The sequence below is a fragment of the Oculina patagonica genome, chromosome 11, assembly GCF_052425735.1.
Source record: "Oculina patagonica isolate OP01 chromosome 11, crgOcupat, whole genome shotgun sequence".
Classification (NCBI taxonomy): Eukaryota; Metazoa; Cnidaria; class Anthozoa; order Scleractinia; family Oculinidae; genus Oculina; species Oculina patagonica.
The window spans coordinates 14,773,627-14,788,112 of NC_135768.1; the positions used below are offsets into that span (position 1 = coordinate 14,773,627).

The 14,486-nt window shown below is 38.7% G+C and overlaps 2 protein-coding genes across 3 annotated transcripts in view; both read left to right on the forward strand.

Moving 5' to 3' along the window:
- The window catches only part of LOC144630408 (uncharacterized), an 87,383-nt gene that overhangs the window by 70,241 nt on the left and 2,656 nt on the right, over window positions 1–14,486 (forward strand). Inside the window, exons 2-5 of one of the 2 annotated variants that reach the window (XR_013566510.1) lie at window positions 7,186–7,586; window positions 9,172–9,447; window positions 11,081–11,346; window positions 12,441–14,366. Coding sequence is in view for 1 of the 2 variants with exons in the window: in XM_078488775.1 (XP_078344901.1) it covers window positions 7,190–7,586; window positions 9,172–9,440 (666 nt within the window). In the remaining variant the exon portion in view is untranslated. Of the gene's footprint in view, window positions 1–2,885; window positions 2,937–7,185; window positions 7,587–9,171; window positions 9,448–10,005; window positions 10,057–11,080; window positions 11,347–12,440; window positions 14,367–14,486 lie in introns of those variants that run through there. The other variant, XM_078488775.1, reaches the window with a different exon arrangement.
- LOC144630416 (uncharacterized) overlaps window positions 1,021–14,486 on the forward strand; it is a 33,121-nt gene continuing 19,655 nt past the window's right edge. The window contains exons 1-2 of the mRNA XM_078488787.1: window positions 1,021–1,093; window positions 1,161–1,441. The gene's annotated coding sequence lies outside the window, so the exon portion shown is untranslated. The remainder of the gene's footprint in view (window positions 1,094–1,160; window positions 1,442–14,486) is intronic.

The window sequence follows — 14,486 nt, forward strand, 5'->3', positions numbered from 1 at the left end:
GCAACTAATCGCTTTCTAGCCCAACTAGTATCAAATATCTTAACTGTACAATTCATAAGTTCTCCAGGATTCAAGTTTTGTAAAAGATATTTGCGTTGGATTCCCATACAAACACTGTAATTCCTCAGTACCCGCTTTGCCTACTCGTCAAGATGACGTCGAAAACCGTGATAAGGCGTTTTTCCCGAGGGTGGCCGCTTAACATAGGGTACGACTGTTTTTTTCTAAACACAAACTTTGAAGTGTTTGGAAATGCCTAGGGCTTTCCACAAGTTGCTCGAGATTTCCCAAAAAGTTGCTCGTAATTTCTCAAAAAGTTGCTCAAAAGTTGCTCCAAAAATCCAAAAAGTTGCTTCTGATAATAAAAGTTGCTCGAAAGTTGCTCCAAAAAATCCAAAACGCTGCTTATAATCAAGAAAATTTCTTTAAATATATGCTAATTTCCCTTTGAAGGTTAGATTGCTAAACTAAAAAAAGATTTCTAAGCAGTTTTATGCAATTTTACAGCAAAAGAAGTATCTAAATAACATATCAAGGGGAAAATGTGTAAAATGATGACGTCATGTTTGTTGACGAGTTTTTGTAATGTTTTAATGCAGAATGCGCCGAAAGTTGAAACGTCTTCAGACGTTTCTCAAATATCTCCGTCAAACTTCGCAAATCTTCGAAAACGTTAATATGGCCTTTGAACAACACTCGGATAATTTTCGGAGATCTTCGGTCTGGAAATTGCTCAAAATGCAACAAGTTGCTCGAGAGGGAAAAAGTTGCTCGAAGGGGAAAAAGTTGCTCGAAACATGAAAAGTTGCCAAAAAGTTGCCGAGCAACTTGTGGAAAGCCCTAGAAATGCCATGAAATGCTGTCTCTCGTTTTTTGTCATTTATCTATTTCTTAATCGAAACTAAAACCTATGGAGTAGATGTAAAAATTTAATCGCAAAAAAATCTATTCAAATTAAGATCAGATATGTTACACATTTACTTGTTTTAATGGGTTTAAGACATGTCAGTTCGCCATCGACGGTCATTCCAAGAGACGCTTTCAGAGTATCACTTAAAATCTTCTTGAACCGCTGGTGATTTTGTCTCAAAAGGTAATTCACTTAATTAACAATTTTTTTTTGTTCAATTCACTCCAATTTCTGTTTCGTATTTTTGAAGGGATATGAAGTGCCTAGTTTTCTTGTTGGTAACTTTGGGCCTAGCGATGTCATTTGTTCCTCGATTTCGTAATGCAGCGAGGGAGCCTCTTGAACGTGTTCCTGTGAAGGGGCCTCCAAAGGATCCTGAAGAGCGTGATGATCTTGTGGACGATCCTCAAATTCAGGACATTGTGAGGGATCCTCCTGAAGGGTATCCCCCTGTTGTACCTGTATTTCGGGCTAAAATACCGGGAGTTCCTCAAGAACGTGATCCTGTGGAGCTGGAAAACCAAGTGACTGGTAAGTCGGTAATGGATTATTGCGATGTCGCTTGGGGTAGATTTGGAAAAAAAAACGCGAAACAACGAGTTCAGAAGGGCAGCAAAGAATGTTTTGATGCCCTTAGAGTCAGACGCCGAGAAGAATTTAATTTAAAGTGGCTCCCCGTGCAAATTAGGCAGGACATGCATACCGTAAACATGACATTCAAATGCATCAAAGGGTCCTCACCAATGTTCTTTAAAGATTAGTTTGAGTTTTCTAAAACGAATCAACGTGAGGAGAAGTGAAAAACTCATAACTTACTACTCTGAGAGCAAGAACAGAAATCGCGAGAAGAGCTTTTAAGACATGGCAGTCCTTAGCGGTACGCATCAACTGATCTTTAAAGGTCGTAAGTGAATAAAGTATGTTGTCTTTTACTCTCTCCCTTGTAATTTTATCTCATAACAATTCCATACAAGGATTAAAAAAATAAAAATTCCATTTCTTTCTCTTTATAACGTGATTAAGATCACAGCCGAGTCATTTCGTGTCCTGACGTAGATAGAACCCGAGCCGCAGGCGAGGTAAATATCAGTAATTGAAAACATGAAAACAGCGAGTTTTATCCATTAATAAAAAGATAGAAGCGAATTATATACACTTCTAATAGTATCTAGGTAAACGTTAATATTAATGCCATTTTAATATAATTATTTTCGGTTTTCCAGGGAAATGCCCTTTCTGTTATCACACGGGGGGCGAAAATGAATGAAGAATTTCCCGTTTTAACTTGAGATGGAAAACGGTTGTTAAAGTTGGATCATTTTGTAGCTCAGTCATTTTGCACTTTTAGAGCTGATTTTATCTCGGTACATGCAGGAAGCGAGGATTGTAAAAGTTGAAAAGCAATAAAGGTGTTTATAATGCAGTTTTACTGTTTGCTGTGATTGGCTTGGATTGAGGGAGGGCAAAGATACTGGGAATGGCGAGTTGTAGAACAGCCTTGTTCCCAGGGTCTTCCCGACAATTTCCAACAAAATAGTTGAAGCGGAGATGCCCCAGGGGACGAGGTTGTTGTAGATAATTGAGACTGAACTTACCACGGGAGTTCTAGTTCTTAAAAAATGCCCCTATTGAATCAAGGACTGAATCCAATGTTCGTAAACGCCGGGCCCACCAATCCGATTTTGAAATAAACACCGGGGGCGTTTAATTAAAAAAAACCCGGTATATCCAAACACTGAGAAAAGAGTTGAAAATACGACGCACATGCAGCGCAGTAATTGTGACGAACACTGTCTCGAGTGTTTGATATATCTGTTTCTTAATCGAAACTACGAGCTAAGGAGTAAATGTTAAAATTACATTGCAAAAAATCTATGCAAATTTAGATCAGATATGATCAGTACATTTCTTTGTTTTAATGGGTGTAAGAAATATCAATTCGCCATCGACGACCGTGATTTCAAAAGAGGCTTCCAGTGTATCACTTAATAACTTCTAGAATCAACTGGTGATTCTGTCTCAAAAGGTAATTCCTTTAACTAACAAGTAGTTTGTTTTGTTGTTGTTGTTGTTGTTTTTTTCAATTCTCTCCAATTCCTGTTATGCCTTTTGAAGGGATATGAAGTGTCTAGTTTTCTTGTCGGTAACTTTGGGCCTGGCGATGTCATTTGTTCCTCGATTTCATAATGCTGCGAGGGAGCCTCTTGAACGCGATCCTGTGAAGAGGCCTCCAAAGGATCCTGAAGAGCTTAAGCGTGATGATCTTGTGAACGATTCTCAAATTCAGGACCTTGTGAGGGTTCCTCCTGAACGTTATCCCCCGGCCCCCTTTTTACCTGTCTTTCGGACAGAGATTGGTATACCGCGCAATTCTCAAGAACGTGATCCTGTGTAGCAGGAAAATAAGAAGACTGGTAAGCCGGTGCTGGATTATTGCCATGTCGCATGGAGTAAAATTAGAAAAATTAATTAAAGGAGCAATGCCACGATATTTTTAGTCAATTTTCTAATCACTTCCATATTATTTTAGGAAACCTCAAAATAAAAGTGGTCTAACACAAAAAACTACAAAGGAGTAATAAAAATGCAAAAAATAAACAAGTATGGTTTCGACTGACGAAGATTAAAGTGGTTTACGAACGACAAATAAAGATAAAAGAAAACTTGCCAATTTTTTCGAGATGAGTTTTCGGTGACATAGCTTCTTTAAATCGAACTCAGAAGGGCAGCAAAGATTGTTCTGATGCCCTTGCGAATTAGGCAGGACATTCATACTTGACATTCAAATGCATCAAAGGTTCCTCACAAATGTTCTTAAAGATTACTTTGAATATTCTAACACGATACAGCACGAGGAGAAGTGAAAAGAAATTATTATTTCTGAGAGTAAGAACAAAAAATAGCTAGAAATTGTGAGAAGAGAATTTTAGATATGACTGTCGACAGCGGTACGCATCAATTGATCTTTTTAGCTCGTGCGTTTACAAAAAGTGTGTTGTCTTTTTCTCGCTCCATTGCAGTTTTATCTCTTAACAATTTCGAACAAGGAACAGAGGAATGACACTTCCATTTCTTTGTCTTTATAATCTGATAAAGATATCATAGCCGAGTCATTTCGTTCCCGAGATGACGTAGATAGAACCGGAGCCGAAGGCGTGGTTACTATCAGCAATTGGAAAGATTAAAACGGCGAGTTTTATCCAGAAACAAATTATATACACTTCTAATAGTGTCTTGGTAAACTTTAATGTTAATGTCATTTCAATATAATTATTCTTGATTTTTCAGGGAAATGCCCCCAATGTTATAGCAGCGGTTTAACTTGAGATGGAAAACGGCTGTTAAAGTTGGATCACTTTGTAAATCAATAGCTTTGTGCTTTAAGAGCTGATGATAGCTCAGCATATGCACGAAGCAATGATTGTAAAAAATGAAATGCAATAAAGGTGTTTAAAATACAGTTCAACTGTTTGCTGCTAAGTATTGCTTTGATTAGCTTGGTTTGAGGGAGGGACAAGATCATTTTCTTTTGAAAAGATTTCTGGGAATGTTGTACAACAACCTCGTCCCCAGGGTCTTCTCCATATGACCTTGGGGACGAGGTTGGTTGTGGAAAACTGGAACCGAGAGTACCACGTGACTTTCAGTTCTTAGAAAAATATCCCTTATAAAGGCAAAGGGTACCGTAACAAAAACAGAGGTGAAATCTTGGAATGACGGCAGAACGTGGACTTTCCTAGCGAATGAATGGATTACGAAATCCTTTGGCTTGAGACAGCTGACTATTGGTTGTTCGATGGTCAAATACCTGACATAAGAAGAATGAGTGTGCTCGTTCTTCTTATATGCTTAACTTATACTTGTGCTTTTGCCCGGTGAAACCCAGCCCAATTAGAATAATCGCCGTCGTTTTCTAGGACGGCAAAGGTAAGTTGGCTGCGCCTTGTTGAATATTCGATCATAGATACCAGGTAGGAAAAAAAAAACTCGGGCTCGACATTTGATTATGTCTGAAGTGCAGCCTTTTCCTCAGGTGAGAGAGGGGTTTGGGAGAGACAAATAATGTAACGTTTTGACGAAGGCTAATAATAGTAATCTATACTTACAATTTTCTCGGGGATGGTCGTTTAATAGTGATTCCACTGGGTATTGCCAAACATCGAGAGAAAAATTGACAATACGACGCGAAGCGTGAAATTCTGGACGAGCTTCGAGATGCCGCTTCTCTGATATAAAGATCTATTTCATAATCGAAACTAAAATCTAAGGATAAGAAGTAAAATATGATCGTAAAAAATCTATGCTAATTAAGATCAAATATGTTAATATAAACTCACTTGTTTTGACGAGTTTGAGAAAGATCAATTCGCCATCGACGGTGATTACAACAGAGGCTTTCAAAGTGTCCAAAAATCTTCTACAATCGACTGGTGATTCTGTCTGAAAAGGTAACTCCTTAACTAAATTAAAAATTATAAGTACCTTCAATGCATTTCAATTTCTGTTGTGTAATTTTGAAGGAATATGAAGTGCCTCGTTTTCTTGTTAATAGCTTTGGGTGTGGCGATGTCATTTCCTCAATTTTTATCCTGGTCATATGAGGGATCCTGAAGAACGTGAACCTGTGCTGTTTCTAGCAGGGAGGGAGCCTCAGGAACGTTCTGTTTATCCTCCATTTGGAAAGGGTTTGTTTAACAGCTTTCAGCTCCTACTTTGTTATTATTAAATTCATTTTTGTTACTTTATTCACTTTTCTGCTCGGGTTGTGATTGATATTTAATAGATAGGAGTTTAAATTTTTCCAAAGAACTTTTTTCTTAACTAACACGGTTTTCTTTCCCATAGAAAAAGCTGTTTCTCATCAGAGTATAAAGAATAGATTTGGCGATAGTTGGCAGTTCACGTCAACTGATCTTTTTGCCTCGTGCGTGAAAATAAAATAAGTTGTCTTTAACTACATCCTTTGCAGTTTTGTTACATAACAGTTTCATACAAGGAATAATAGTTAAACCGCTATTTCTTTGTCTTAATATTCTCTGATTAAGATCGCAGCTAAGTCATTTCGTTCCCACAGGCGAGGCTCTTATCAGCAGTTGATTTCTATCAGCAGCTCTATCATAGAAACAGAGGTTTTATATCAAACATAGAAACGAATTATATACACTTCTTACGATGTTTTGGGAAATATTAAGGTCAATTCTATTTTATTTTTTTATTTTTTTAGGAAAAAGCGGCAGATGTTGCAGGGGCAGCGAATTCGGAAAGTGAAGCTGGATCACTTTGTAAATCAGTCATTATGCGCTTTTAGAGCTGATGCTATCTTAACACTTGCAGGGAGCAATTATTATAAAAGAAGAAAAGCAATAAAGGTGTTTAAAATGCATTTTTACTGTTTGCTGATAAGTATTACTTTGTTTGGCTTGGATCATTGAGGGAGAGAAAAGATTACTGTTGAGTTATACAGCCTCGTTTCTAGGGTCTTCCGGACATTTTCCAACGGCATCGTGGAAGCGGAGCTAGATGCCCCTGGGGAGGAGATTGTTGTAGAAAACTGGAACGGAACATATAACGTGAGTTCTAGTTAGAAAAATGTCCCTATGAAATCAAGGACTGAAACCAATGTTCGTATGTAAAAGGTGTTGGGTGGAGGAGGGAGGGGGGGGGGGGGGGAAAGGTTTCACTTACCCCTTAAATTCCGGGGACGGATATCTTATGTCCCTGAAATTGCCGCGACAGTTATCTCTAAGCTATTTATCTTTGGGATTTGTAAAAAGGTGGCAGTGTTAAAGTAAAACGAACGCCTTTAAATTAAAGCGGCAACTAACAATATTAATATTCCTGACGGTGACCGCTTAATGGCAATTTGAGTAGGTATTTCCAAAGCACGAAAGTTCTGTAATTTTGACGAGCTTCAAGATGTCTGTCTCGTGGGTATTTGATCTTCTCAAACAATACTGAAAACTGAGAACTAAACGTAAAAATATAACCATAAAAGAAATCTATGCTAATTAAGATCAGATATGTTTTAAATTTTCTTGTTTTAATGGGTTTGATGGGTTTGAGAAAGATCAATTTATCGACAGTGTTTACACAGAGAGGTTATAAGAGAGGTTTTCAGAGTGTCCACTGAAACTCTTCTTCAATAATCAACTGGTGATTCTGTCTCAAAAGGTAATTCCTTCAATTACCAGTATTAACAATTATATGTTCCTTCACTTCATTAAAAAGTTAATGTTCTTTCACTTCACTCCAATTTCTGTAATGTATTTTTGAAGGAATATGAAGTGCTTTGTGTTCGTGTTGGTAACTTTGGGCCTGGCGATGTCATGTCGTCGACATCATGATGCTGCGACGGATCCACAAGAACATGATCTTGAGAAGGATCCTCAATTTCAGGACCTTGTGAGGGTTCCTCCAGAAAGTCATCCTCGGCCTGGAATAAGGAGCGATCCTAAAGATCGTGATCCTGTGAAGGATCATCAATATGCTGGTGATATGAAGGATCCTCAAGAATGTGGTGCGCCTCCGCCGCCTTCCCCTCAAAAGCAGCCTCGCGAACGTGAGCTTGTGAAGGATCGTCAATATCAACAGCTTATGAGAATTCCTCCTGGTGTGGCTATAATACGGAGCGACCCTCAAGAACGTGAACCTGTTGAGCTGGAAAACCAGATGACTGGTAAGTATATCAGTTTATTGTTAGTAACTGTTTTCATTGAAAAAGTGAAACTGTGTTTGCTATTTGCTTTTGCGTTTGATAGTATCATGCAAGTGTTATCAAAATCTGCACGGTTGGGGGGGGGGGGGGGGGAGATGGCAGCTACTCGAAATTTGTTTTCTACGGGGAGGGCGCTCCGCCTCAAAGTCTAAACCTTTCCGTTTCACATACCATTAAACCTCCTATAAAAACGGTACCCCTTATGTATCTTTTTTTTTTAATTTTTTATTTGAATAGCTGTGACTACCCTTTTGTATGCTGGTGACTTCCCTATCCTTGTTTAGTATAATTTCCAGAGGTGAATTCAATTCTGATTGGTCGAGAAGCTCGGACTATGTCGCAATATTCACCGCGCTAGGCGGCGGTGAATATTGCATGTGAAGGTTTGGCTACTAAGCCATGCCACTCTGAATGCCACGTTTGCCATCCAGGTCAGTGAACATGGCGGCATTTGCTGAATGAAAATTTCTCTCATTTAAAAGAAATCACTCCAAATCCTGGATATTTGGAACATTGGGAATTTTGCAAATTTACTATCAAGGCTTTTGGACCGAAAATATTTTCAAGAGATGGTTTTCAAGGCATTAGAATTGATCGTAAACATGGTGGTTTTGGACATCGCACACGGCCATGTACTCAGTCACATCGACTGTCAAAACAGTATTTAGTTCTCTTCTCACTGGAGCTAGTAATTTCGAGAGGATTCACACAACTGCTAAGAAGTCACGAACGATTATACAAAGGTACCGGATATCTATCTTTTTCGTAGTGTTTGTTTTGTTCTGTTTTATTGCTAAGACTTGGTGTAAATTATGATTTCAATCGATGAATTAAACTGGTTTACACGTATGGAAGCGAGCACTTGTGTTTGTTGTTTTCGTGTTTTCTATTGTTATTTTGCAGTATTTGATATTCACCTCTGAAAATTATACTAAAACAATTATTCGCCTCAGGCTCAGTGATTATTGTTGAATAATCCCCTCGACTTCGTCTCGGGGATTATTCAACAATAATCACTGAGCCTGAGGCGAATAATTGTTAAATATAACTAGAGCCTGAAATATATACCCCTTTCGGGCGGAGCCTCCCCGTGTAGACCACCACAGGAACCCTCAACCCCCCCCCCCCCCCCCCCCCCCCATCATCGAGCATGGTTTCGATTTGTTGCAGCGCAAATTCTTCTTGGTCTTCTTAATTCGCTGTTTTATCTGCGTTATGGGCAAGATTCGATTGGTTTATGTGAGACATAGAGAAATACTCGAAATTTAGTAAGCCTGTGAAAGCACATTTGTTTGACAGCTTTTAGCTCTCACTATGCTTTTAGTGTAATCTTTTCAGCACGGTATGTGATTGGTTTTAATCGCTAGGAGTTTATGGCAACAAAACATTTTCGAAAAGTTTCGAGCGATTACGTCCTTACAGATCTCACTATATATTGAACAGCGGTAGTAGTTGTTGTTTTGATTTGTTCTGTTGTTTTTTATTCCCAGTACTGTGGTCTGGGAATATAACGATATCCACCTTTGTTCTTTTTGTCTTTTGTTAGGAGTGCAGAAATATTACCCCACTTTGCACTTCATAAACAAGGCTGGACAAGACGCATTAGTTCATTCAAGCAACAACCCCGCCCCCTGGAGAGTGCCCAAGGACATCTCGGGTCTCATCAGCATCGTTAACACATCTGCTGAGAACATCACGCTGACAGCTTCATCAGCAGACGACAACCAGGCGCTGACCTTGAATGGAAAGTTCATGACAGTTTTTGTGACGCCACAGGCTACTAAGGGGAAGATAGAAGACATCGTTATTGACTGAACCTTTGGTGAGTGGCGGAGTGATGAACTTCAATTTTGGTAATCCATAAAAGCCAAGAGCTTGTTAATTATTAGCTGGAATTTTGATATAATAATAATAATAATAATAATAATAATAATAATAATGATGATGATGATGATGATGATGATAATATAGTTTTCCGAGCAACTTTTAACTTAAAATAACACCGGTTGTTTCCCATAGAAACAATCTTTCTTATCGCAGGATAAGAAAATAGATAGAGCGGTCGTTGGCGGTACGAGTAAACTGATTAAAACCGTTATCTACAACCTCGTTTCTTTTGCATTTTCATCTCGTTACAATTTTATACAAGGAATAAAACCTCCGTTTCTGCCTTTAACATTGGATAAATATCATAGGCAAAGTCACTTCGCTCCCGAGCTTTAGGCAAGAGTTCTATCAGCAATTGGAAATATAGAGACGGAGGTTTTACCCCTTAAATAAAAAAAAAAAAAACATTGTAACAAATTATATACACTTCTAATGGTGTTCGGGTAAACTTTAGTGTTAATGTTATTTTATATAATTATTTTCGGTTTTCCAGCAAAATGCCCCTTGTGTTACAGCGGCGGAGGAAAGTGAATTAAGATTCACGAATTTCCCGTTTTAACTTAAGTTGGAAAACGGCTGTTAAAGTTGGATCATTTTGTAGCTCAGTTATTTTCGCTTTAACAGCTGATGTTATCTCAACACATGATGAGAGCAATAATTGTAAAAGTAGAAAAACAATAAAGGTGTTTAAAATGCAGTTTTACTGTTTGTTAATTAGTATTGCTTTGATTGGCTTGGATTGATGGAGGGCAAAGATTACTGGGAATGTTGAGTGTAAGAACAAAGTCGTCCCCAGGGTCTTCTAGACATTTCCCAACCGCCATCAACCGTCTCGAAGAAAGAGAGTGATTTGTGGAAAACTGGAACTGTGGGAATCCTGCGATTTCTAGTTCTTAGAAATTGTCCCTTTTAAATCGTGGATTGAAACCAGTCTTCAATTTCATCAATCTTGGGCCCTGTTAACGGGTGCAGGGTTGGGCGCGTTGGGGGAAGGGGAGTTTTGGGGTAGGAATCCCTTTCCCTTAAAATTCCGAGTAGCAGATGTCGCCCTTTATCCCCAAAATTGTAGAGATTGTTATCCCTGAGTTACTTATCTTTGGATCTTGCCAATAAGTGACAATTTAAAGTGAAACGAATCCCTATTAACCGGCCACTTCAATTTCCCCAAGAATGCTGCTTAATAGGAGTTTGACTGGATATTCAAACACCGAGAAGAGAGTTGAAATTCGACGTCTCAGTATTTTTGACGAGCTTCGAGGTTTTTGGAAATGCGATGAAAGTCTGTCTTGTGCGTATTTGATTATATATCATCTCAATTAATACTGAAAACTAAACGTAAAAATATAATCATAAAAAATTATGCTAATTAAGATCAGATATGTTATAAAGTTAAAATGGGTTTGAGAAAAATCAGTTCGCCATCGACGGTGATCAAAGGAGAGGTTTTCAGAGTATCCACTGAAAATCTTCTACAATCAACCTGTGATTCTGTCTCAAAAGGTAATTCCTTTAATTAACAATTATAAGTTCCTTCACTTCACTACAATTTCTGTTCTGTATCTTTGAAGGAATATGAAGTGCCTTGTTTTCTTGTTGTTAAGTTTGGCTCTGGCGATGTCATTTCCGCGACCTACTCCTATAAGGGATCCTCAAGAACATGATCCTGTGATGGCTCCTCAATATCCTGGTCGCACAAAAGATTTTCAAGAGCGTGATCCCACATGGCCTCAAGAAGCGAGAAGCTTTCACGAACGCCATTCTGTTTCAACTCCAATAGACCAGAAGGATCCTGTAGGACTCGATCTTGCATGGGGGGCGTATACCAAAATCACCAGTAAGTCTATAAGGTTATTGTTAGTAACAATGTTCATTGGACTTTCAAAGGGTGTCTCCGTTTAACTTTTTATCCGCTTTTGGGTATGATAGCAACTTGCATGCGTTAACAAAATCCGCACGGGCAAGAAGTTTCTTGACTGACCTCTATACTGTCAAGAATCCTTTCTAACATCACAATAGCCATCACGTCTTCATCACGCCTTCTTATAGCTATGGTTGCTTACTCCCGAGAAAAGACGTCAGAACAAAATAGCCGCTAATGCCGTCCGGGGACGTCACTACACTCTGCTTTAATTCATGCGGAAAAGTTTCTGTCAAGGCTATCACTTTGGGCGCGAACAAAGCAGGTCTATAACCTCGCTTATTTTACATTTTTATCTCGTGGCAATTTCTTAAAAGGAAAAAATACTTCTATTTCTATGTCTGTTATTAACCTGATAAAGATCATAACTAAGTCATTTCGTTCCCAAAATGACGTATGGATAGAACTATCAGCAATTAGAAACAGTAAAACGGAGGTTTTATCACTTAAATAAAAAAAAAACATAGAGCAATTTTTATAATCCATCAAATATTTTTCGTGCTTACGATTAGTCTAAACACGTCACGTGATGTACTCAGAACTAAGGAATATCAGATATCTCCCGAGTGATATTTCCCAGGTTTCAAACTTTGCGTTTTGTGTTCGCACTTTAAATTTTAAAATATAGAATAGACCTGAACATTTGCAAAAGGAACAAGCAATATTTTTGAACGCCGACAGTATTACTTTGACGTTTGAAACCTTTGGGAAAAAATCTCTCGAAATTAACGTTCTTACGTAAAAATATTTGAGGGTAATGAACACAATAGCCTTCATTTGGCTTTAAAAAATGTACTGATATTTATTTTTGGACATAATCTGTTCCTCGAAGATCACAGTTTTCCTCGAGTTTTTGCTCCCAGAAAACTGTTTGCTTCTGTCCGTGGACAAATATCAGAGCATTTTTTCGGGCCAAATGAAGGCTATTGTTTATGTATACACTTATAATGATATTTGAGGAAAACTTTAATGTTAATGCCATTTTAATGAAATTATTTTCGATTTTGCAGGAAAACGCAACAGATGTTGCGGAGGAGGACGAAAGTGAATTCAGATTCACGACTTTAAGATGAAAAACGGCTGTTAAAGATGGACCACTTCAGTAGCTCAGATATTTTACACTTTTAGCGCTGATGGTATCTCACAACATGCGAGAGGCAATATTTATAAAAGTAGAAAAGCAATAAAGGTGGTTAAAATCCAGTTTTAATGTTTGCTGACAAGTATCGCTTTTATTCAGGCTTGGATTGAAGGAGGGAACATCGAGAAAAGAGCTTCTAACGACTTTTTGGGAAATATTAAGGTTAATGCCATTTTAATATAATCGTTTTTCAGGAAAAAGCGGCAGTTGTTGCAGGGGCGGCAGATTCGGCGGATAACTTGAGAAGGGGAAAACGGCTGTTAAAGTTGAATCACTTTGTAGCTCAGTCATTTTGCGCTTTTAGAGCTGATTATCTCGGTACATACATGGAGATATAACTGGAAGAGTAGAAAAACAATAAAGGAGTTAAAAATGCATTTTTACTGTTTGCAGATAAGCACTGCTTTGTTTGGCTTGGATGAAGGGAGGGAAAAGATTACTGGGAATGTTCTAGAACAGCATCCTTCCCAGGGTGTTCTCGATATTTTCAAACGGCAGATGCCCCTGGGACAAGTTTGTTGTAGAAAACGGGAACCGAACACATCACTTGAGTTTCGAACCTCGTTCCCAGGGTCTCTCTCTCTCCCCCCACCCTTCTTCCCCCTCTTCATTCGCTCTGGGGAGCGGGGAGAGAGAGAGACCCTGGGAACTAGGTTGGTGAGTTCTGCAGGCCCGCAAATGATCCCGGCCCGAAAATGATCCCCAAATTGGACCGCAAATGATCCTAGGACCGGAAATGATCCCCAAATTGAACGGCAAATATGATCCCTAGACCGGAAACGATCGCCCGACCGTAAACAATGGATATGCGTGGACTAAAGAATTTGGACAGGATTTAAAATTTATTTAATCCAAGTTTTCCTTAATAATACAATAATAACAAAAACAATTAACGCGAGAGAATGTACAGTAGTTGAACGATATTTAATTCAAAACTGAAATATCGATATAGCTGCTAAGGGACCTGTCGTTATTATTATTATTTTTTTTTGGGGGGGGGGGGGGAGGGCGACTATATCTGGGGGGAGGGTCAATACTTTTTGAGCGCCAGTCTGGGGAGGGCCATTACTTTGTAAACTGTATTTTGGGGGACTCTGACTTTTTTTAAGCGTAAAACTCTACGAAGTGTCTCAAATATTTATTTTCGACGTGTTTGGAAATGCGATAAAATCGTGTCTCGCGATCGTGCGTATTTGACGTATATCTTCTCAATCGAAACTAAAAACTGATATCTAAACGTGAATTATACTCATAACAAAATCTATGCTAATTAAGATCAGATATGACTTTGTTATAAAGTTTTAATGGGTTTGAGAAAATTCAGTTCGCCATCAGTGGTGATTTCAAGAGAGGCTTTCAAAGTGTCCACTAAAAATCTTCTACAATTAACTGGCGATTCTTTCTCAAAAGGTAATTACCCTTAATCATTATTAACAAGTATAGATGGAGTGTATGTTCCCTCACTTCATTCCAATTTCTCTTATGTATTTTCTAAGGGATATGAAGCGCCTTGTTTTCTTGTTGCTAACTTTGGGCCTGGCGATGTCATGTCGTCGACATCATGATGCCGCGACGGATCCTCAAGAACATGAAAGGGATTCTCAAGAAAGTGATCCTCAGGAAAGTCATTTCGTTGGGCCTTCGATAGAGAGCGATCCTCAAGAACGTGATCTTGTGTTGCCTTTAGTAGCGAGCGATCCTCAAGAAGGTCCTCTTATTAGGATGCCTCCCGCGCCCCCACCTGATAGGGATCCTCAAGAAAGTGATCCTGTGAAGCTGGAAAACACGATGACTGGTAAGTCTATCTTAATTCTACATTCACAACGCGATATCACAGCAGCTGTCGATATACATGTACCGATGAGAATGATAACATTTTTCGGGTTTTACTTGCCTGTTATCGACATATATTTTT